The following is a 22,738-nucleotide window of genomic DNA, read 5'->3' as shown; positions in this document are numbered from 1 at the left end:
ACTGCAGAGTGCCTAATGTAGTTGCTACTGAAATAATTTTGAGGCATTTTTTGCATCCTATTCTTAATTATTATATTCCATACAAAGACATATAATAGACAGGTTTCAGCATTTTTATATCAAATTTGTTCACTCAGCATTCTTGTGTTTATTTCAGTGTTTTTCCATTCCTTATTCCATATGCCATTGGCATCTGTTGTGAGACATACATCTGGCTAGATTTAGGAGTGACCAGCAGGAGCTGTTGTGAGAGCAATGTTGCCTTTTGATAATGAAATTTAGGTTTCACTCAGCTATCAATGGCTGGGTAACCCAATTCCCTGGATGGTCCACTCATTACACCTAAAATAAATACGTTTACTATTAAGTGTGTTCTGAGTGTGGTCCTGACTCACATAATCCATATTCCATCAATGTGAATTTTAAAATGTTAATATAACATAGCTGATTAAATGCACAGCAGTGCCAAATTACTCAATTATAACTGACTCGGAAATTGCAGTTCACGGATCTAAAAGTTTCTAGTATGACTTTGAGAAATAGGGAAGAAACTCAATAATCTCATAATTACATTTTATTGGAAATAATAGCATCAGCAGAACAAGATAATGAATTTCTGTGTGTAACACAGAACATCCACCTATGGAAGGATCCTCTGTGATTTGAATTTGGAAGAGATTAATTAGACAATTTGGAATTATTACAGTTGGGATATCTTTTAGTAAGTATTTTTTTAAAGATTTTTAGTTTCAGCCACAATATGTTATGATGTAAGAAGTTTCCTGGATATAATATATAGTTAAGATTATTTCTGAAAAACTAAGATGGATGATTAATCATTCTTTAAAGTAACCTTTTGGCACGGTGAATTGAGATTCCCTGATGCCAATTTATTATGCAATGCTGTAGGGTTTAAAATGCTCTTAATTCCAAAAGGACCAGCCAGATGTGTGAAGTATGACACAGTTATATACGGTATATGAGCAGAAAAAAACAAGAATTTAGTAAACTTACAACTTAAGTTTCTAAATCAGTGGCATACATTGTCTGCAGGAGAGGAGCTTAAGCCAAGAGGAAAATGGGGCATCAATCAGGTACCAAACGTGGTGTATGATGGGAAGTAAATTATTTCTGGTGCACGGAGGATGAGGATTGAGTCTGTTGATGAATAGGGTTATTAAACCTCTACCCTAGCCTGACTCACCTGCATAAATCATTTATTTTGACTTTCTTTTATATGGGCTCAAACTTACATTTTAGAAATATAAATTACAGGTAAATAAATGACCAAGATAACATAACACATCAATGGCAAACCAAGCAAATAAACATGGAGCATACCTCCCTTCCCCATCCGGCCCATTTGGCACATTAAGGCAGGCCCCCAGTGCTGTCTAAGTTATTGGCATGGTCTTTGGCAGCCTCAGAGCAGCCCAGACTTAGGACAACAAGCTGGATGCCATAGCCCCTTTCCTCTGGGTGCAGTATAGGTTCTCATCCTAGAATATTAGGATTGGAAGAGACCTCAGGAGGTCATCTAGTCCAATCCCCTGCTCAAAGCAGAACCAATCCCGAACTAAATCATCTCAGCCAGGGCTTTGTCAAGCCAGGCCATAAAAAACTGTAAGGATGGAGATTCCATCACCTCCCTAGGTAACATATTCCAGTGCTTCACCAACCCTTCTAGTGAAATAGTGTTTCCTAATATGTAACCTAGACCCTCCCCCATTGCAACTTGAGACCATTGCTCTTTGTTTTGTCATCTGCCACCACTGAGAACAGCCTAGCTCCATCCTCTTTGGAAACCCCCTTCAGGTAGTTGAAGGCTGCTATCAAATCCCCCCTCACTCTTCTCTTCTGCAGACTAAACAAGCCCAGCTCCCTTAGCCTCTCCTTATAAATCATGTGCCTCAGCCCCCTGATCATTTTCATTGCCCTCCACTGGACTCTCTCCAATTGCTCCACATTCTTTCTGTAGTGGGGGACCAAGACTGGACTCTGTACTCCAGATGTGTTCCCACCAGTGCCGAATAGAGGGGAATAATCACTTCCCTGCATCTGCTGGCAATGCTCCTACTAATACAACTCAATATGCTGTTGGCCTTCTTGGCAACAAGGGCACACGCTGACTCATATCCAGCTTCTCATCCACTGTAATCCCCAGGCCCTTTTCTGCAGAACTGCTGCTTCGCCAGTCAGTCCCCAGTCTGTAGCAATGCACGGGATTCTTCCTTCCTAAGTGCAGGATTCTGCACTTGTCCTTGTTGAACCTCATCAGATTTCTTTTGGCCCAATCCCCCAATTTGTCTAGGTCACTCTGGACCCTATTCCTACCCTTCAGGACATCTACCTCTCCCCCCAAGCTAAGTGTCATCTGCAAACTTGGTGAGAATACAGTACTATAAACAGGGCCGTCCCTAGCTATTCTCGGGCCCTACGCAGCCCCCCCCATGGGGGTTGGGGGCAGGCCTCCACGGGGCGTGGGGGCTGGGCCCGGGCTCCACGTAGGGGGGACAGGGCTGGCTCTGGGGACAGTGGGGAGCCACCTCCCAGTACTCACCGGTGGCATGGCTGGGGCCGGGCCACTGAACTTTCCGCTGCTGGTGAGTGCTGGCCTGGCCCTGCTTCAGTCCTCAGGGGAGTGGAGGTGGGGCTGTGGCAGAGCAGGGGTGGGAAGAGGAGGAGCTGGGGCAGAGACCATAAGGAAAAAGCAGAACATGGGCTGGAGCAGCACACAGCTACATGGGGCACCAGGAAATTTGATGCCCCAGATTTCCTGGTGCTACATAGCGGCGTACTTTGCATATGGGTAAGGAGAGCCCTGACTATAGATAAGGAAATGACAGGAACACTAGAGTGTCTGAAAGCCTGTCTCCAGTATGATCAGAGTACCAGTTTGTCACCATAAAATGGGAAAGATTATAAGAACTATGGCCCAGATCCTGCCAGTGCTTATTCACAGGATTAACTTCGCTGAGATGAGTACTCATAAAATTTCAGATCATGTTGGGGCAAATTCTGCCCACAGCTACAACAGTGTAAACCGGAGAAAATCCATTCACTGAAAGTAGGATTTTTTTAAGTTTATGCTTCTGCAATGGTTCTTAGAGTACCCAGGACCGTGAGTCACATTGTTACCCGTCTGCCTTCAGCGAGAGGGAGCCTTTCTTGTGGTAGCTGGGTGTCAGCTCCCTTTCACTGCCAGACCTTCAGACACTCAAACACTCCCCTCTGGGCTTATGCCAGCCTTTCCTTTGCCATGCACATTAATAATAGGTTCACTCTAGTCCCTGAATCCCTTGGAATCATTTCCACTGTAATATCTAGCCCCTGACACTGACTGCTCACAGAAATTCAAGATCCTCTTCACCCAATGGTGCAGCATACCCCAATTTACCAGTTTTACCTGAAAACAACTCTCTTGTAATCCATACAGCACTTGTGAGCACTTACAATAAAACAAAAGTAGGTTTATTTAAGAAATAATAAAGATTTAACTAGACACAAGAAAGAATGGTGGAAACAAGTGGTTATAATACACAACAAAATAATAAAACATGAACTTGAGCCTATACTTATCAATAATTATGTTTCCTAGTTAATGAAGTAGACTGTCCCTCAAAGTTCAGTCTGTTGCAGAGGTGACTGTTTTTTAAGACCAGGACCCAAATATTAAGGAAAGCACCTCAGGGGGTTTTCTCAGTGAATGGATCCATGTGCCTTTCCCTACATTCTGTTATTTTGAAAACAGCCCTTTGTTTCTATTCACAGACAGTACAAACCCCTGCGTTGTTATAGAGCTTCTCTTTTACCTTTAAGTGGTTTCGATTGTTTGTTCTTGTCTCTGATGGCTTTCCATTGACTGTTCTGGAATGCGTCAAGAGAGACAATCAATCAACTCTTGCATTACCTCGTCAGTTGACTAAGGAGGAGGTGTCAACTCCCTCTTGCTTAAAATAGCAGAGTCCTGTGGAACCTTATAGTCTAACATACATATTGGAGCATGAAGTTTTGTGGGTGAATACCCACTTCGTCAGATGCATTCGAGGAAGTGGTATTCACCCACGAAAGCTCATGCTCCGATATGTCTGTTAGTCTATAAGGTGCCACAGGACTCTTTGCTGCTTTTACAGATCCAGACTAACACTGCTACCCCTCTGATACTTGCTTAAAATAGTTCATCATCAAGAAACATTTTGTCCTGGTGACTAATTTCTATTCCAGGTCCATTATTCCATAAATATTGTCCACATTTATGGCTCACAACGATTATGAGTCTTGACAAAGTCATTAGCTTTTTTAGATACATTACGTGTTACTCTTATGGATAAGTATCCTGTAAGACATGTTTCCTGGAGTGAGTTTGTCAAGTCTGAGGAGAGAGCTGTTTGCAAAGAATGGGGGATCTACAGCCTCTTGTATCCTATTTTGAGGCAGCCTCAGCAGTAGCTGGTGGAAGTTTATGGGTTGTTTAAAGCTGATCAAAAAATTGAAGAAAGATTTTAAAATGTTCATCAACAATTGTTTCTCATTTTTCTTGTAAATATTGCTTGTGGAAATTTTCTAGTCAGCTCTAGGGGATCATTTCCCTTTCTTTATTTTTCCTATCATCTCGCTTTTGAGCTAGGATGTAAGTGCCAACTATTTTCATGTGACATAAAAAGAATTTTAAAATATCTTATCTCTGGAAATGTGAATGATTGTGTCCAGAAAAAGACACCTAAACCTTTCTAACAATTGACACCAGCCTAGCTGTCATCAGAAGACTGATAGCATTTAAAAGCTACACATCACTACTTTCAATACAACTAAAAGCCCAGCAGACTGTGCATAAGTACTGCGTAGGTTTGTGTAATTGATGTAGTGTCGTTAGAGGCATAATTTGTCTAAACGCACTTTAACTTTGGAGACTGCATTTAAGTGCAAGAAAATACTTCAATATATGGTGCATTTTAATGGAACGATTATATAAAGAAACACACCTAAGAGCATTTATTTAAACAGTGCTCTATATTTTTATTGCTGTACCTCTGAGTGATACCTGTGAACAGAATTAGTTTCTGTCTAAACGAATGGCTTTAAAAAGACTGCAATCCAAACCCTGTTTAAATTAGATTCTCTTGTTTTTGTTTTCTCTGGTACAGAAAACTTTCTATTGAATAAGAATTTATATCAGATATTGAAAGGTGGTTCTCCAGGTGAACTGGGGATTGCTCAGAAAGAGTTACACTTTGTTCTGGGATGAAGAAAATTAATTAAATTAGAGTTGCAATTTGCCACTAACTGGGTAGTGGAATCATGGATTTAAAAAGTTAGGAATGAAGATGAAATTAGGAATTTTTGAACCGGTAGAGAAAGCCTATTATTAACTAATGTACTTCTGCTGTGAACTTATTACCCTTTAGCATTTATTAAATTATTAGAAAAATATATCTCCTAATTATGTAACTAGTAAAGTTTCTGATGTTTAATACTGAAGATTTATTTTCTGATTGTGAAGAACCATCAATTAGCTCATTGGGATCAGGGTATGTGAAAATAGGTTTTCAGTAAATATACAGGTGAGGGAGCAGGGCAGTTAATGGCTTGAAACTGTTTGACAGAAAGATGGTATGTTTATGAACATCTTGTATGGCCCCCAACTGTGCTTAATAAGAACAAAGGAGCAGTGTTTTCATTTATTGTAGGCTCAATAGCAAAATGGCATGCACTGGCATGCTGTGCAGAGATTAAAGTAAGAGAGCAAATGGGAGGATACTTCTACAAAAGTTCTTTTTAAAAAATGCATCTCAACTAAGTATTTTTTGTTCAGTTCTGCTGACTGTTTATTCAGAAGTCATACTTGGATTAGGCAGATGACGTATCATTTCTCTTAATTTTTCTGAGGGGTAAGATATGCTGATACCTACAAGGAAAAAAGAGAAGAATCTATTCAACTCTATATACCTTATGTTCATCAGCTGAATTTCCAGAGTTAAAAACCTAGTATTGTCCACAAAATCACCTAGCTTCATGACATTCCTTTATTGTGTAATCGGATTTTAAGACTATGCATGCTAACATTTACAGAAATGATTACAGGCTTTTCTCTATTGACTATATTGTAACATCGATAAACCCTGTGCTGTAGGGGCGAAATTGTTGTTCTGTTGAAGTCACCAGCAAAACTCCCATTGATTTCAATAGAATCAGGATTTCATCCTAGCTCAGAGGTCCTCAACCCAGTGATTTCTGAGCTGAATTCTATAATGAGCTCTTTTAAGGTCTATATGTGCAGTGAGCTTCACTCATGAGAGTGAATTAAGTGCTGGCATCCAAAAGTGGGACAGAGAAAAAGGAGACTATGACGGGTTGGATCACAAAAACCCCCTTGGGAGCTGCCATCCGATGTGCCAAGACTACATCTACGCCTGCCTTCCCTGCCAGCTCGGAGCCACAGCACCCTCTCCTGCTGAGCCCGAAACTCCCGTCTGCTCCAACAAAGACCCAGGGTCTGAATTACTTGCCCCAAAGCTGCAGGCTTCACTGGAAGCAGCTCACAGAAGTGTTCCTGTCTTTAAGACTCAGATGCTCAACTCCCAATGGGGTCTAAACCCAAATAAATCCGCTTTACTCTGTATAAAGCTTATGCAGGGTAAACTCATAAATTGTTTGCCCTCTATAACACTGATAGAGAGATATGCACAGCTGTTTGCCTCCTCAGGTATTAATACATACTTTGAGTTAATTAATAAGTAAAAAATGATTTTATTAAATACAGGAAGTAGGATTTCAGTGGTTCCAAGTACTAACAGACAGAACAAAGTAAGTTACCAAGCAAAATAAAATAAAACGTGCAAATCTATGTCTAATCAAACTGAATATAGATAATCTCACCCTCAGAGATGCTTCAGTAAGTTTTTTCCTCAGACTGGACACCTTCCAGGCCTGGGCACAATTCTTTCCCCTGGTACAGCTCTTGTTCCAGCTCAGGTGGTAGCTAGGGGATTCTTCATGATGGCTCCTCCCTTTAGCCAGCTGAAGACCAAAATGGAGGGGTCTCCCACGGACTTAAATAGACTTTCTTTTTGTGGGTGGAGACCCCCTCCTCTCTCCTATGCAAAGTCCAGCTCCAAGATGGAGTTTTGGAATCACCTGGGCAAGTCACATGTCTATGCATGACTCACAGTTTTTACAGGTAGCATCCGTTATTTACTTGCTACCTTGAATGTCCTCAAGTAGACTTCTTATGCGGATTGGAGCATTGCAAGATCCATTGTCCTTTAAGCGTTTCTTGATTAGGTATTTAATTTCAACATTCCTTTCTCCAGGAACTGACCAAATGCTCCACTAAGGTTATTTAGAAATCAAGCCAGTACACAGCCAACATTCATAACATTTATAACTTCGAATACAAAAATGATACATGCATACAAATAGGATTAATACATTTAGTAGATCATAACCTTTATGGAGTTATGTTACATGGCATATGTAGCAAAAACACATTCTAAGCATATTTCCATAAAGCCTTATGGGAGGTACCATCACAGAGACCCCATTTCTTTTCTTCTCAATGGCCACAAAATAAGTAAAAGAGAAGGGGGCATGGTCATGTATGGATGTAAAGTCACAACACACACACAACACAATGCAAAACAGGACATTGTGATGCTTTTATTTTGTGGATTTCTGAGAGTCTCTCAAATGCAAGAAGTCTATCCAGCTGGTAGCAGTTGAATCCAGCTGTTGTAGGTAACTTCAAGGTTCAGTGAATAGGAGACTGAACTAAGAGTCCAGAGACCTGGGGTCTATTCCTAAATCTGCCACTGACCTGCTGCATGACCGCAAGCAACTCACTGAACCTCTCTGGGTCTTAGGTCCCCATCTTCTTTGTATTGTGATTTGTGATCTAAAATAAACAGTCCTGTATAACATATAAGAATTATTGTTACTTATTTTTATTATTTCTTACAGATAGATTGTGTTACCTTACAAAACAATTAAAAAAACCTGCCAGATCTCCCCACGTCATTGGCTGGTTTTAATATTTTCACATATTCATTTAAAATGGCATTGGGCGAAACCTCTGCTTCCTTCCCCCCAGAACAGTAGACATTTATGCAGCAGGGGAGAAATACTAATCATTTAAAATATATGAAGGATGTAACGCCAAGCATGGGATGAATTATTCAGTAAATGGACAAAATCAGGAAAAAAATCACATGTAGGCTGAATTGTAAGGCAGTTTTATTTCACAGTTTAATGGACCTCACTATAAGACTCTCTTGAGGAAGAGGTAGAAGAATCATCCCAGGAGGTCTTCAATAAAAAAAAAAGTATTAGATGAAGTACTAGGAAATATACTGCAGGGCGAAATTTTGCACTGGAAGGATTAGTGAGTAAGATGGCCTAGTAGATATTTTCCAACTCTAATTTGCATCCCAATTCTTCTACTTTTACTGATGGTGAGTAGCGCTCTTCCTAGTTTCCTTGAAGTCACTGAGAAGCCTTGCATGAATAAATTACTCATTTAAGTAATGATGACAGATTCAGGCCCTTTATCATTATAATACTTGGGTTGGTCTTGTTTGGTTGTTGAGTTTTTATTTTATACAACCTCACAAAAACATATGCATGACCATACTGGATCAGACCAATGGTTCATCTACCCTAGTATCCTGTCTTCTGACAGTACCCAGGGCCAGATGCTTCAAAGGGAATGAAAAGAACAGGGCCACTATCAAGTGATCCATACTCTGTCGTCCAGACTCAGGATCTGACAGTCAGAGGATCTGAATGTCTAGTCCAGGATCTAAATGTCTAGTGTACTTACAATGCTTCTCTGTTCTCTGTTTCTTGATGACCATAAAGTGTAGTCAGCATACAATAATAGGTGCAAGTAGAGGAACTAAATGTAATGGGGGTCTGTGTCACTGGAAGATTTTGAGTGAATTTATTTAACATGCAGATCTAGACCCTGTGTTTTGACAAGATCCACAGAACACAGAATTTTTATTGTAGAATGTATTATTATTTGCCCAGCTCGAGGTCTTTGGGAACATGTACAAACCTTTAAATGCACAATACTAAAGGCCAATCAATGTGGACACAAAATGCAAGTGCTCCCTGACGTAACTGAAACATCATGCTATAGCCTCCCACATTAAATCCCTTACACCGTTTAATACATCTAGCACCTCACACACACACACACACCCTTACCATTTCTTTAGTGCATGTGAAAATTCAGGCCACCTTTTTTTTCAAGGAAGAGAACCATTATAATCACTAGAAGACAGGCTTTGGATGAGAATTTATGGCATTTCATATGATAGCATCAGCTCCCTAGATCTGATGGAACAATGGACCAAAAAGTGTAACCCAATATGATACAGTGTAAGCACAATTGATGAGTATTTTAATGTGGCATAATGCAGAAATTGTATCATTCCTGGGATATTTATATCTGTAATTTAAAACCTGTGGTTTGACTGTTCTAGATGACAGCAAATTTTCAGAGGCCATCACAGTTCTGCTTACCTGGATTGAGCGAGGCGAGGTGAATCGTCGCTCTGCAAATCAATTCTATTCAATGGTGCAGTCAGCAAATAGTCATGTTCGCCGACTTATGAATGAGAGAGCCACTCATGAACAAGAAATGGAACAAGCCAAGGAGAGTTTTAAAAATGCCTTAACAGGGATCCTCACTCAATGTAAGTAACTCCTTTTTGTCCAGTGTTGTTGGTGTGATTGTGGTAGTGGTGGTGTGTTTTGTGTGTTCGGGGGTAAGTAGTTATGATAAAGTCACGTTCTACTTCATATCCTATTTCATACGCTATAGCAATTTGGAGGAACAAGGACCATTCCTAAGAGCTTATTTCTCAAGGTGAGCAAAGTTTCAATAGTTTTTCCATTAATAGAGTGAGACATACTATAGGATCCATAATGTTTCAGGAAACTGACCAGATAAAAGTGTCCCTAATAGGAAACAGGGAAAGATCATGCTTTACCTGGAGTGCAATGATCTCTTATCTGTAAGTTGTAGAGATAAGGAATTCTAGTTATCTTTGATACCTACAGAATAGAGCACAATTGAAGTGTATTTTTGAATTGAGGTTAGGTAAAAATAAGTTATAGAAATGAACCCCTTTCAGGAGGTTTATAAATAGTGTGCTGAAGCCATCTCCACAACAAAAGAACTCTCTGCACTGCTGTTGGCAGCACAAGTGCTCCGTTGATCTTCTGCCAGCATTTATTTGGCAGGTAAAGTGTCTAAAATATTTAGTGCTGGCAATTTTTCCCTGTACAGAAATATAATCAATCAACTCACCTTAATGGGGTTCCCTCATAAAACAACAGGATAATTGCCTAGGGCCCTTTAAAACAATCGTACTTCATTTATGCAGGATTTTCATATGTATAATCCATCCCCACAGTCTTCGTTTTTGATTCATTCAGTCCATCTGCACCCAATCCACATGAACAAAGGCCAGATTCCAATTACCCCAAGTTCCTCAAATAGTGGATCTAATTATAGTCGCAAAGGTGTATCCTGCTTAAGCATACAAGACAAAAAAATTAAGAACATTTTTTAGTCTGAGACCAATATGCATGTTGCACTTTTGAGTCTTAATTATGCCTTTGCTATTTACATATACATTAACTATATGCTCCATAAACACTGTGATATCATGGTAAAAGATGGAGTTATTATCTGAGGACATGTGCAGTGGGTGAGTTTTCAAGATCAGTTAATACCCATGGTAGTTTGGATAGGCAGGTCATTTTATATCTCAGTGACTGAAAAATAACGTGTGAGAAAAAGGAAAGTGAGCACCACCACAGCCATGTTGTTCTGTTCATACCAGCTTTCCCAAACTTACATGTACAACAGCTGGTTCTAGTATTTAAAAATGTCTTCTTCAGCAGGGTTAAAAAATCACCTAGTGTCAGCAGTCTGGACCTTAGTTAAATCCATCTAAATAATTCTGTTAATCATCAACTCTTGTGGAACATCTGTCAGTGGGAAAATTGAGAGCCTTGAAGTTTCAGGCTATGTCTACACTACAAAATTTGGTCAGTGCAAATTATGTTGACATAAAGCCCCCACAATTAGTATATCACTTGTGTGCATGCATATTTGGCTCCTAGTATTGGCAGTGCATGGACTCACCAACAGTGCTTATATCAGTGCACAGTGCATCGCACTATAGGTAGGTATCCCAGTGGGTAACCCCGCCCCATCATTTTTGGGAAGTTTTGGCTATGCATGGTGGCACAAAAACGGGTCATGAAGGGGTGACTGAGAGCAAGAAGTCAACTTTCCAGTGTGCAACTGTCTCCATCCCATAATATCATCCATATCCCATAATTTGCTTTCCTCTTTTCAAAATCCCCAAAACCCAGGCAGCCCTCCTCACTGTCCACCATCTCTGACAGAAGCATGAAGCCTGCACAGCTCTGCACTATTGTTGTGAGCGTTGCAAGCACAGAACACACAATCCTCTGGTAGTTGCAGAACCCTGAAAGAACCAAATCAACAGGAAACATGACAGTTTTGGAGGACAGATTGCTGTGGGACATAGCAAGAATCAGCTCAAGGTTGCCGATGGTGAAGTGTCACTTATGGTCCTGGGAAATGAGCACTGACTGATGGGATCACGTCATAAAGCAGGCTTGAGACGACGAGCAGTGGCTGCAGAGCTTTCAGATGCACAAGGACACATTCCTGGATCTGTGGGCTGAGCTTGCCCTGACCCTCCAGCTCAGGGACAACAAAATGAGAGCTGCACTGACAGTGGAGAAGTGTGGAAAATTGCAAAGCCAGATTGCTGCCAGTCAGCGGGGAATCATTTTGGAAAATCCACTGTGGGAGCTGTCATCAAGTGCAGGGGCATTAATCGCCTCTTGTTATGCAGGAGTGTGACTCTCAGCAATATGCAAGATATAGTAGCTTGATTTGCAGCAGTATGGTTCCTCAACTGCTTTGGAGCAATAGATGCCATACCTATCCCTATTTTGGCAGACCACCTTGCCACAGCGTAACATCAATAGAAAGGGCTAATTTTCAATGGTTATGCAAATATTGGTGGATCACTGGGGATGCTTCACTAGCGTCACTGTGGGCTGGTCAGGGAAGGTACATGACACACACATCTTTAAGAACAAAGGGCTGTTCAGAAAGCTACAAGCAGGGACTTTCTTTGCTGACTGGTAGATTACCACTGGTGATGTTGAAATGCCAATAGTGGTCCTGGGGGACCCAGCCTATCCCCAGTTCCCCTGAAGCTATACACTGGCCACCTCAACAGCACCAAGGAGAGATTCAACCAGCAGCTCAGCAGTTGCAGAATGACAGTTGAATGTGCTTTTGGTAGACTGAAGGGACGTTGATGTTGTTGACTCACAAGATTGGATCTCAATGACAAAAATATCCCACTGTTATAGCTGCCTGCTGTGTTCTGCATAATATCTATGAACCCAAGAGGGAAAACATTTCCACTGGGGTCGAGTGCAGAGGTGGAGCAGCTGTCTGCTGAGTTGGAACAGCCAGATATAAGTGCTATGAAAACAGCTTAACATGGAGCTAAATGGCTCAGGGAGGCTTTGAAAGAGTAGTCTAACAGTGAGAGGCAGTAATGCATTGTGGTGTATTGTGTTCTACCTGTCCCTGCTGTTTTTGGCCTGTTAGGAACTGTGTGGTGCTTCGTGTACATGTATGAATGTAACAGTGTCAATGCATCTATTCATTTTGTCTGTTACAGGTTCTATGAGTTGTGTCACACTGTACAGTAACCAGTAAGTGGGTGCTCTCAACTGCTAGGCTCTTTGCAGCATATGTTGTGAACTAATAAAGATGAATTGTGTTCCAAACAGTACAATTTTATTTATAACAAAATCAGTGAAAAGGAATCTGTGCAATTTTAAAGCAAATACATTGAAAACTTAATAAATTAACAGAACAGAACTTTACAAGGGGAAAGAACGTTCATGTACATTTTAGCTAAATACACCAACTGTGGCTTTTACAGGTCAGTGTATGTGGAGCTTTCGTGGTCTTTAATATCCCCTCAGGTGGAGAGGTAGGGGTAGAGCAGCAGCCCCTGATGACACGAGGAATGTTGAGTGGGGAAGTCTAGGGCGGTGCTGCAACTGAGTTCTCCAAGGGCTGCAGAGGGAGGCAAGCCCAGGACTGTTGAATCTGTAGGTCCACAAGAGTCGGCAGCATCTGTGTTTGCTGCCGGAGAAGCCTCATTACCTCCTGGTGCATATTCCTCTCCTTTTCCTGCTGGGACTCCTGGGCCTTTCTCCTCTGCACTCTTTCCTTCTCTAGGCTGTTTACAACGTTTACCTTCCAGCCCCTGTGCTCAGGGTCTGATGCAGCGCTGGCTTGCAGGATTCCACTGAACATGTCATCCTGAGTCCTCTTCTTTCTCCTCCCTATCTGGCTCAGGCATTCTGCAGGTGCGGAGGGGGAACCCCTCATGGAAACAACTGCAAATAAAACACACAGCAGTACCATTGTCAGTGTAGTCACAACAGAAAGCAAAAGATTCAGAACTCCTGTTCCCTTCCTCCCCTAATATTTTCAACAACACATGCCCATTGGCTCTTTTGCTTTGGATTACTGGTGCACAACACCACTCACAGCACCTGCCACAGTGGGTATGGCTCCTGAGGGTAACGCCGATAGAGCACAGCTGCTGTTGGTGTCCCAAAGCCACCTAGGCCTATATGCTGCTATCTTGTGTACTGACTGCAATGATGCCTGCTGAAGTTAGCACTGACTGGGAAAGTGCCCTACCGTGGATGAAGAAATAAGACTTTCGTCCCTAAAAATCTTTGGGAGAGGATTGCAGAGTGCCTCCATGAAAGTTATATCGAGATCTCTCAGGAGCAATGAAAAGCAGATAGCAACTCTACCTCTCTTTGTTGTATCTTACCTCTTCTAGTCCAAGTAAATTAATGAAGAGTCATGAGCTGCATCACTGTAGTGAAAAATATATTTACACACTTATCCGATGATCCTTTCCCTTCATTGGGCTCGACTGCCAGGACTGACTGGACTGTGGTGGAGTCCCAAACAAGTCCTAGCTTGCCGCATAGCTGGGCCCCAGTCACGTCTCTCATCCCTCTCCACCTCCTTCTTATCCTCAAGGACCTGCTGCCTAAATGCCACTGAAGACCTGCAGAGTGAGTGAAGGACTCGCTTCTGAAGTGCCGCCGAAGAGCCGGAGTGCCGCTGAGTGAGTAAAAACTAAAAAGGCGCAAAGAAATTGAAAAGGCGCCACTTGTGCTCAGTGGGAGAGTGCCCGCTGCCCTGCTCCCCACCAGCTATGCTACTGTCTCTAGGGTAGTGGGGATTCTCTGCCAAATATGGCAAACTGCTCTTTGTAAAAACAGCAGGTCTGAGGAATGGCACTGGATTGACTGTTGGCCTCCCTGGCCTTGTGGTATGCCTGCTGAAGTTCCTTCACTTTCATGCGGCACTGCTGCTGGTCCCTGTTGCACCCCTTCTTCTGCATCCCCCATGAATTCTGCTCATAGACGTCAACTTTTCTATGGCTGGTGCATAGCTGTGTCTGCACAGCCTCTTCTCCCCAGAGGCTCAGGAGACCCAATATCTCCTGTCTACTCCAAGCCAGAGCACGTCTGGAGCATGTAGCTGGGCAGTTGCACACAATAATGGAGAGCTGTAGGTGTACTCGCGTGCTGGACAATCAGGAAAAGGCATTTCAAAAATTCACCGGACCGCAGTGGAGTTCACAATTGTGACCAGAGTGGTCAGTGTTGGGCACTGTGACAGCTGCTGGAGGACTGTTAGGGTCAAAATAGGTAATGCAGTGTCTAGACTTGTGCTGTGTCAACTTCTACATCGACCATGGCTCAACGCCACTTGGGGAGGTAGCATTGCTATGTCGATGTAATGGGCGTTTACATCAGTGGGAGACAAATTTAAGTGCAGACACATGGTTGACGCAAGGAGGTTTATGTTGACCTAACTTTGTAGTGTATATCAGGCCTCGGGTAAAACTTATATTGCTGTCTGGTTAGTTCCTGTCATGTACAGAATTGTGATGTTTCCTTAAAAGCAAAATTGGCCTTGGTGCGGGTAAATTTTTCAAAGCATGAGGCTTACACAAGCCTGACAAACTCTCAGCAGTACCTGGAAGGAAGGTAGCTCCTGGCTGATCTGTCATTTGAGGGCAAGGACACTGAAAAGACATATTTGGCTAAAGCTGTCACCATCCATGTATGTTGATAAATACCAAATTTATGAGCTTTCCAGATGCTCCAAGTTGTTGTTTTATCAATGTTGTAAATATACCCCATTAATTTCATTAACATGTCTTCTTAAAATTCCCTGCAAACTCTTTGTGAACAGATGGACAATGTTTCACATTTCACATAAATATAGTAAGCCCAAGAGTGCAAAACAAGGAATTGTGAAACAGGCTTCTCCTGTCAAGAATCTTGCATATCTCGTAGTTAAATTAAGGAATATCCTGTCTCATTTACATCATTCCCATGCACATAAAATTCTGTATGTAGGCCATATCAGCATAACACTCTTTATAAACAAAAATCTGAAATTAAACTTGATACCATCAAGTAGCATAGCTATCCAGAATAGGTGTGCTGTCTAGTAAGTTATGTGGAGCCAGTGTGATTCTAAAATATAACAGCTTACACTAGTGTAATACTGTAGTGTTATGGACAATTGATATCAGCATTACTGTACTTGTAAGAAGGATATGCTGCACAATCTTCCTGAAAAGAGAAATGTAAAGGAAGAACTTGGGAGGTTAAAAATGAGTAGCACAGGAAGTGGAGAACAATTGTGTTAAGGAAATGGGGTTTAAGTGTGTTTGTCTCAAACATATACAGAGGGCATGTTGGTCTCAGTGTAAAATACTTTCTTATTAACAACGACTAGTGCAATCAGAACATTTTAGCTTATGGCTCAACCATACTACAGGTAGTGAAATCCCTGTCACAAGTTTCTGACTGCAGGTATTTGAAAGATTAGCAAGAGGATTACACTTAAACATTTGGGTCATGTGTTCAATATATACGTTAATTGCTTGACCCGATGCTTATGGAAGGGTAATCAGCCAAATAAATGTATTATAGCTGTCACACCACCAATTTACTGGTCATGTTAAAGTTCTGCAGATAAACTTAATCTCTTTAATACAGAGACAAGCTGGGTGAGGTAATATCTTTCATTCGACCAACTTCTGTTGGTGAGAGACAAGCTTTCAAGATACACAGAGCTCTTATTCAGGTCTGGGAAAGGTAATAAGAGTGTCACAGCTAAATACAAGGTTGAACAGATAGTTTAGGATAAGTATTTAGCCCCTAATGTAAGGGATGATTCAAGTAAGAGTGGCCTGTTAACTCCCCTGTAGTCATAGACAAAAATGGGGGTTTAGTGGGTTACAGATCATTGTAATAAGTGTTAGCAATATGTGTTCTTCATGGGGATTTCTTCTCAGGAAGCATGCTACCTATATGGAGTTCACAACTTCTTGTGTCCACCTACCATGAGGTTGTATATACCTGGCACTCCTTCCCTGAATTTCCACACTCTCACTATTCATCCCTTCCCCAAAGCACAAATTCCCCAAGAGGCCTATAAACCCTCATACTCATGCTAAATCAATGTTAGCACTATACGTCATAGAAAATTAGGGTAAACAGATGTCCCGATAAATTGGGACTGTCCCAATATTTAGCCCTTTGTCCCACAACCCAATCAATGTACAGTCGGGATTCCATTTGTCCCGATATTTAGGTAAGGATGCAAGCGAGAGGGAGGCGCTGACTCCGTGGGTGCTCCAGGGTTGGAGCTCCCATGGGAAAAAATTGCAGCCAAGCTCCCTCCTCCCTGCCACCCCCCAGCGTACCGCGTCACTGCTCCTCCCCACTTCCAGCGCTTCCCGCCGCCTAACAGCTGTTTGGCGACGCTTAGTGCTTTCCAGGAGGGAGGGGGGAGGAGCGGGGATGCGACACGCTCAGGGGAGGAGGTGGAGAAGAGGCAGGGCAGAGGCGGGGACTTGGGGGAAGGGGGTGGAATGGGGGTGGAGCGAGGGCGGATGCTTGGGCGGGAAGAGGTGGGGGGATGGACGAGCACCCACCCGGCAGAGTGGAAGTTGGCGCCGTAGGGGTGAGTGGCAGGCAGGGGAGTGAAGAGGCGAGTGGCGAGGAAACTTGTGACAGGGATTTCACTACCTGTAGTTCTTTGGTAGCTGGGCCATAAACTAAAATGTTCTGATTGCAAGAATCCTTTTTAATAAGAAAGTATTTTACATTGATATTGTCAGTCTCAGGGTCCTGATTAACCATCAACCCTTTCCCTTTTAGTACTGGGAGCTAGCCAACCAAAACACCCCCACTGAGTGTTAGTAAGGGGACTATTGTCCCCTTACACTAAGGAAGTTGTTCCATGGAATTGTGTGATACATCTGGATGATTCTTGGGACCTAAGTCAAATGGGGCTGCAGCTACGCTGCAAAACAATAGGGCTTGGACAGTGGCTCCTTGCTTGACTCAAGCTTGGACCCTCCAGCCCTGCAGAGTCCTGGGACTCTGGGTCCTAGCTCTGAGTTATCGTAATTTCATTGTAGATGCAAGGGGGCATTTGCCTTGCTCAAGCACAGGTTGCATTGCAGGGTAGACATACGCATAGACACTTTTAAAAATTCTACTCCTACTCTTTATACTTATCTGTAAGGTGCCTAGCATAAAGTTGGTTCTAATTAGCAACAGCACGATAATTATATCATAGTTAATAATAATAGCCAAAGGTTTAGGAATATAATACTCTATAATTCACTGGGAAAAGTCTTCACTAGAGCTGGTAAGAAATTTGTACTGGAAAAGGAATTGTGACAATAAATCAAAAGGAAAATGTTTTCCATTTTTATTCCAACTCCCAACCTGCTCTAGTGCTCTTGATCAGTGATTGAAAATTTCTATGGCATTTGGGAGCACATTTGTTTTTTAAATATGAGGCTTCATAGCTGTGGATAAAAAAGAACTTTATTTTTTAATTCTCTTTCAAAAAATTTAAAGTAACTGTAGAATTAACTTATGTGAATTCATATTTTATCCTAGACAAATAAATACAGTGCTCACAGAGCTAGATCCTCAGGCTTGATGTGGCCATTTTACATCACCTCAGTCGTGTGCTTTGCCCACAAAACCTGTGTATAAGGACCTAGGAGAGTCACCTCAGTGTAAGGTTGAGTCTGCAATGGCATATAGCCAGCCTACAAGCACATGTATGCCACATAGCATCTCTTCTGCCATTGTAGTGAGAAACGGGGCTGTGATTAATGAAAAGAGGCCATAGTTGAAACATACCTACCCTGTGCTCAGACTGGGCTAGGATTCCGGCCTCTTGTGGCCATGAGAGTGCTGGGAGGAGGCAGTGCCTAGAGCAGCACCAGGACAGTGCAAGTGAGAGCTTTAATACATCTTTCTACTTCAAGTGGCAGCCCCCATGTGTATTCCACATGTGATTACATATGCGCACCTTGCGCCTGAGTCTGGACACAAGTAGTGTCTATTGGCACACGCATGCACAGTAGTTCTCCTTGCGCTCCCGAGTATGGGTATAAGAGGCAGTGTGGGTCAACACCCCTCAGTTTTACCACTGCATTGCCTCATTCAGACTCCAGCGTTCTCTCTTTCTTCAGCTTTCAGAGAATCTATAACTAATATTTACCGTTATTCTTTTAGCTTAGTACAGTTATAGTTTTAGTGTAGTTAGTGTTGTGTGTGCTTCCCTGAACCAGGGAATCCCTCCCTGTAGTCTGGGACTATGTCCGCAGTCCTGGGCTTCAAAAACTGCCTCTCCTGCCCCCAATCCTTCTCCATCAGTGATGAACACCAACTCTGCCTCGACTGCCTGGGTGAGACTCATTTCAGCGAAGTGCCGCATTTGTCACTCCTTTCCCTGAGAACTTGCAAAGCCTATTTCTTCACCTTATGAAATACTTAATGGAGAAGGCCATGAGGCCCCTCTCTGATCCAGGCCTGGGAGAGACCCCATGTACATCAATTTACCAAACAAGTAGTGCCTCTCCAAGGAAGTGGTTAGGAGCAGAGCCTTCATTTGCTAAACCCAAAGACTTTTCCTGAGAGCAGGGGCCACTCTGATGGATGCAAGGACAGATCCCCATCAAAGACTGTCCATAAGAGACACGCTCCTTCCCTGAGCTCTGATGTGCAGACCCTGAAGAACCAACTCCACAAAAAAACTCCAAGTTGGAGAGTAAAGCATGTAGGAAGAAGGATCCGCCGGTTCTGTTGGTGATCCCGGTACTGAAGCACAAAGACTGTCATCCGCCGGTCCCGTCCACAAGTGTGGGTCTGGACTCCGCAGTATCGACTCATCCACCCAAAGATGCACCATGACTAGTGATGTGCTGGGTGCTGACCATCGAAACCCCTTACACACCAGGACACATAGAAACTTATATGGCACTGGAGGATATCTTCCTCCTCTACCTATAGTCTTCCCTCTGCTCTGGCCCAGGCCACCTGAGGGACATTGTTACACTGGAAGATGACACAATTTCCATGTCCCAGGAACCATCTCATTTACAGCCATCAGGCAGAATTCCAACGGGAGCAATTTTCATATTCATAAGAATCTGACAAGCCAATTCCTCCTTCATCCCCCTGAAGAGAGCCACGCCTGGGCAGGTGATCCAGGATTCTCAGTGGCTGCCCTCATGGACACAGCCTCTCTAGGGGCCAATTGTCCCCATGCCCTCGGGTTCCACACAAACAGTTGGCCCCTCATTTTGAACCACTAGGAGCTGTGGGATCACTGTAGCAAATGCCCAGGACCCATCCAGGAGTCTTTCCACTCTTCTCTTTTACATCAACAACTCATTCTGTCGGTATATGAGGAGGAGGATGTCAAACAGGAACTGCAGGTACTGATGGTTCTGACAGGAATCTCTTCTCTTCCCCGGATGAGGCAGTCTCTCCTTCCCCATCTCCACCAGATGACCATAGGCAATACTAGGATTTACTATTAAGAGTGGCTAATGAGCTCCAAATATAGAATCATAGAATCATAGGACTAGAAGGGACCTTGAGAGGTCCAGTCCCCTGCACTCATGGCAGGACTAAGTATTATCTAGACCATTCCTGACAGGTGTTTGTCTAACCTGCTCTTAAAAATCTCCAGTGATGGAGATTCCACAACTTCTTTAGACAATTTATTCCAGTGCTTAACCACTTTGACAGTTTTTCCTAATGTCCAACCTAAACCTCTCTTGCTACAATTTAAGCTCCTTGCTTCTTATCCTATCCTCAGAGGTAAAGAAAAACATTTTTTCTCCCTGCTCCTTATAATAATCTTTTATCTCTGGAGGAAGTCCAAAACCTACACCACCAACTATTGGAAATTCTGCAGCTTCAGTGCCCAAGTCAGGTGGCCCTCCCAGTTAACGAGATTTAATTGAAACGGTGAAATTGGTCTGGCACACCCCAGCATTCAGTGCCCCCACACCTAAGAGAGCGAAGAGCTGCTATTTCATCCCAACAAAGGGAGCCAAATTTATGTTCTCCCAACTTGCTCCAAACTCTGTGGTGGTACAAAATAGTTCACAATACCTAAGGACTAGCCCAGGGGTAGGCAACCTACGGCACATGTGCCGAAGGCGGCACGCGAGCTGATTTTCAGTGGCACTCACACTGCCTGGGTCCTGCCCACCGCTCCGGGGGGCTCTGCATTTTAATTTAATTTTAAATGAAGCTTCTGAAACATTTTTAAAAACTTATTTACTTTACATACAACAATAGTTTAGTTACATATTATAGACTTTTGGAAGGGGCCTTCTAAAAACATTAAAATGTATTACTGGCACGCGAAACCTTAAATTAGAGTGAATAAATGAAGACTCGGCACAGCACTTCTGAAAGGTTGCCGACCCCTGGACTAGCCCATCAGATGAGGGTTCCAAGAGACTGGACCTCCTGGGGAGAAAGTTATTCTCTGTGGGATTACAATTCCACATCACCAATTACCAGGCTCTGCTAGCCATGTGTGACTTCAACAACTGCTTCTAGGCTGGTGGCCTTTTAGGTCAAACGTTCTCCTGACAACAGACTATAGTTCCTCTCACTTCTAGAAAAAGGCAGGTTGGTGGTGAAAATGGCCCTTCAGGCTGCAGTTGATGCAGGGGATTCACCATCCAGAAGCTTGGCCACTAGTATTGTTAGAAGGAAGGATTCTTGGTTGCAATCCTCAGGCTTCCCCAGGGAAGTGCAGCATACTGTCCAAGACTTTCCTTTTCACGAGTCGAACCTCTTTAATGAGAAAACTGATTCTCTTCATTCGTTAAGGTCTGCTCTCTACTCCCAGGGGAGCTACACACCCGCCCTGAAGAGGAAGCACCAAAGGCAGACCTATAAACCAAGGCCTTCTCTTCCTCCTCTTCCTCCTCATGCTTTGTATTACCAGTATCTTGCCAAGCCTTCCCAAAAGTGACAGAAGACACAGAGGCCCCGCTTTTCAGCCCCTTCTGTCACCATGATCGTGACCCATTCCCAACCCACGGCTAGGCTAGGAGCCACTTTGACATCTTAGTCAAGACCCACTTACCATCTCTGATGCCACTTGCCCTTCTTTGGCCATCTTACACTCGTCTCCCTCAACTGGGAGCTAATCATGATGGACATTTGGGTATTGGAAATTATCCATTAGGGATACTCCACAGAATTCCTCTCCTTTCCTCCTCACAAACTGCCTTCTAAGTTTCCCTTTGGGGACCACCCATTCACGTGAGTCTTCAGCAGGAAGCAGAATCCCTGTTACATCAAGGGGCAATAGAACTCAGACAATGTACAAGTAGGAGTCCCCTTCTCTACTCCCACTCCCAGTGTGACCATCAGAATAAGACTTCTAGGGTGGGGCACCCACTTGAACTGTCACACTGCATAGGGTACATGCACCCCACAGGAGGCCAAATTACATATCAGCATCCTGGAGCTGTGGGCAATTCTCCTTGCATGCAAGGCCTTCCTCCCACTTATTCGCTCCCTCCACATCCAAGTCATGTCAGACAGTATCACTACTGTGGTCTACGTAAGCAAACAGGGAGGAGAGAGGTCTCTCCCACTTTGTCTGGAGGCAGTCAGGTTTTGGAACGGGTGTATCAGACGCAGCATGGCTATCCAGGTGGCATACCTCTTGTCTATTCACAACTCACTAGCAGACAATCTCAGCAGGCACTTCTTGGCAAACCATGAGTGGGAAATCCATGACTCTGTTCTGACAGACATATTCACACAGTGAAGCACACATTTATAAGACTTCTTTTCTTTACAAACCAACAAAAAACTCCTCCTAGATTGTTCCAAGGGAGCCGTCGGCTGCAACTCTCAAGGTGGTGCTCTCCTATTATTGTGGGCAAACAATTTCAGATATGCCTTTCTTCCCATCTCCCTGCTTCCACAGGTCCTGAAAAAGAAGCATCACAACAAAGTCGGTGTCGTTCTCCCTCCTGTTGGCATAGAGCATCTTCACCATATGCACTACTGTGGCACAGTTGCATTGGTGCAGCTGCACTGAAGTAGCGCTTCTAGTGTAGACTAGCCACTAGAGTAGAAAAGATTTGACTAGGGCCAACTATCTGGCTACATGGAAAAGTTTCTCTGCCTGGATACAGCATAATCAGTCTCACAAAGTCTCTCCAAGCATCCTGATGTAACGCTTCTAGTGTAGACTAGC

At 43.1% G+C, this 22,738-nt stretch overlaps 1 protein-coding gene across 1 annotated transcript in view; it reads left to right on the top strand.

Annotated features, from left to right (window-relative positions):
* The window catches only part of ENOX1 (ecto-NOX disulfide-thiol exchanger 1), a 415,538-nt gene that overhangs the window by 276,704 nt on the left and 116,096 nt on the right, over positions 1 to 22,738 (top strand). The window contains exon 8 of the mRNA XM_032781770.1: positions 9,483 to 9,695. Coding sequence (XP_032637661.1) covers positions 9,483 to 9,695 — 213 coding nt within the window. The remainder of the gene's footprint in view (positions 1 to 9,482; positions 9,696 to 22,738) is intronic.

The sequence above is a fragment of the Chelonoidis abingdonii genome, chromosome 1 (assembly GCF_003597395.2).
Source record: "Chelonoidis abingdonii isolate Lonesome George chromosome 1, CheloAbing_2.0, whole genome shotgun sequence".
Taxonomy (NCBI): domain Eukaryota; kingdom Metazoa; phylum Chordata; order Testudines; family Testudinidae; genus Chelonoidis; species Chelonoidis abingdonii.
The sequence above is the reverse complement of the archived record's forward strand: the minus strand, read 5'-3'. Positions and strand labels throughout refer to the sequence as shown.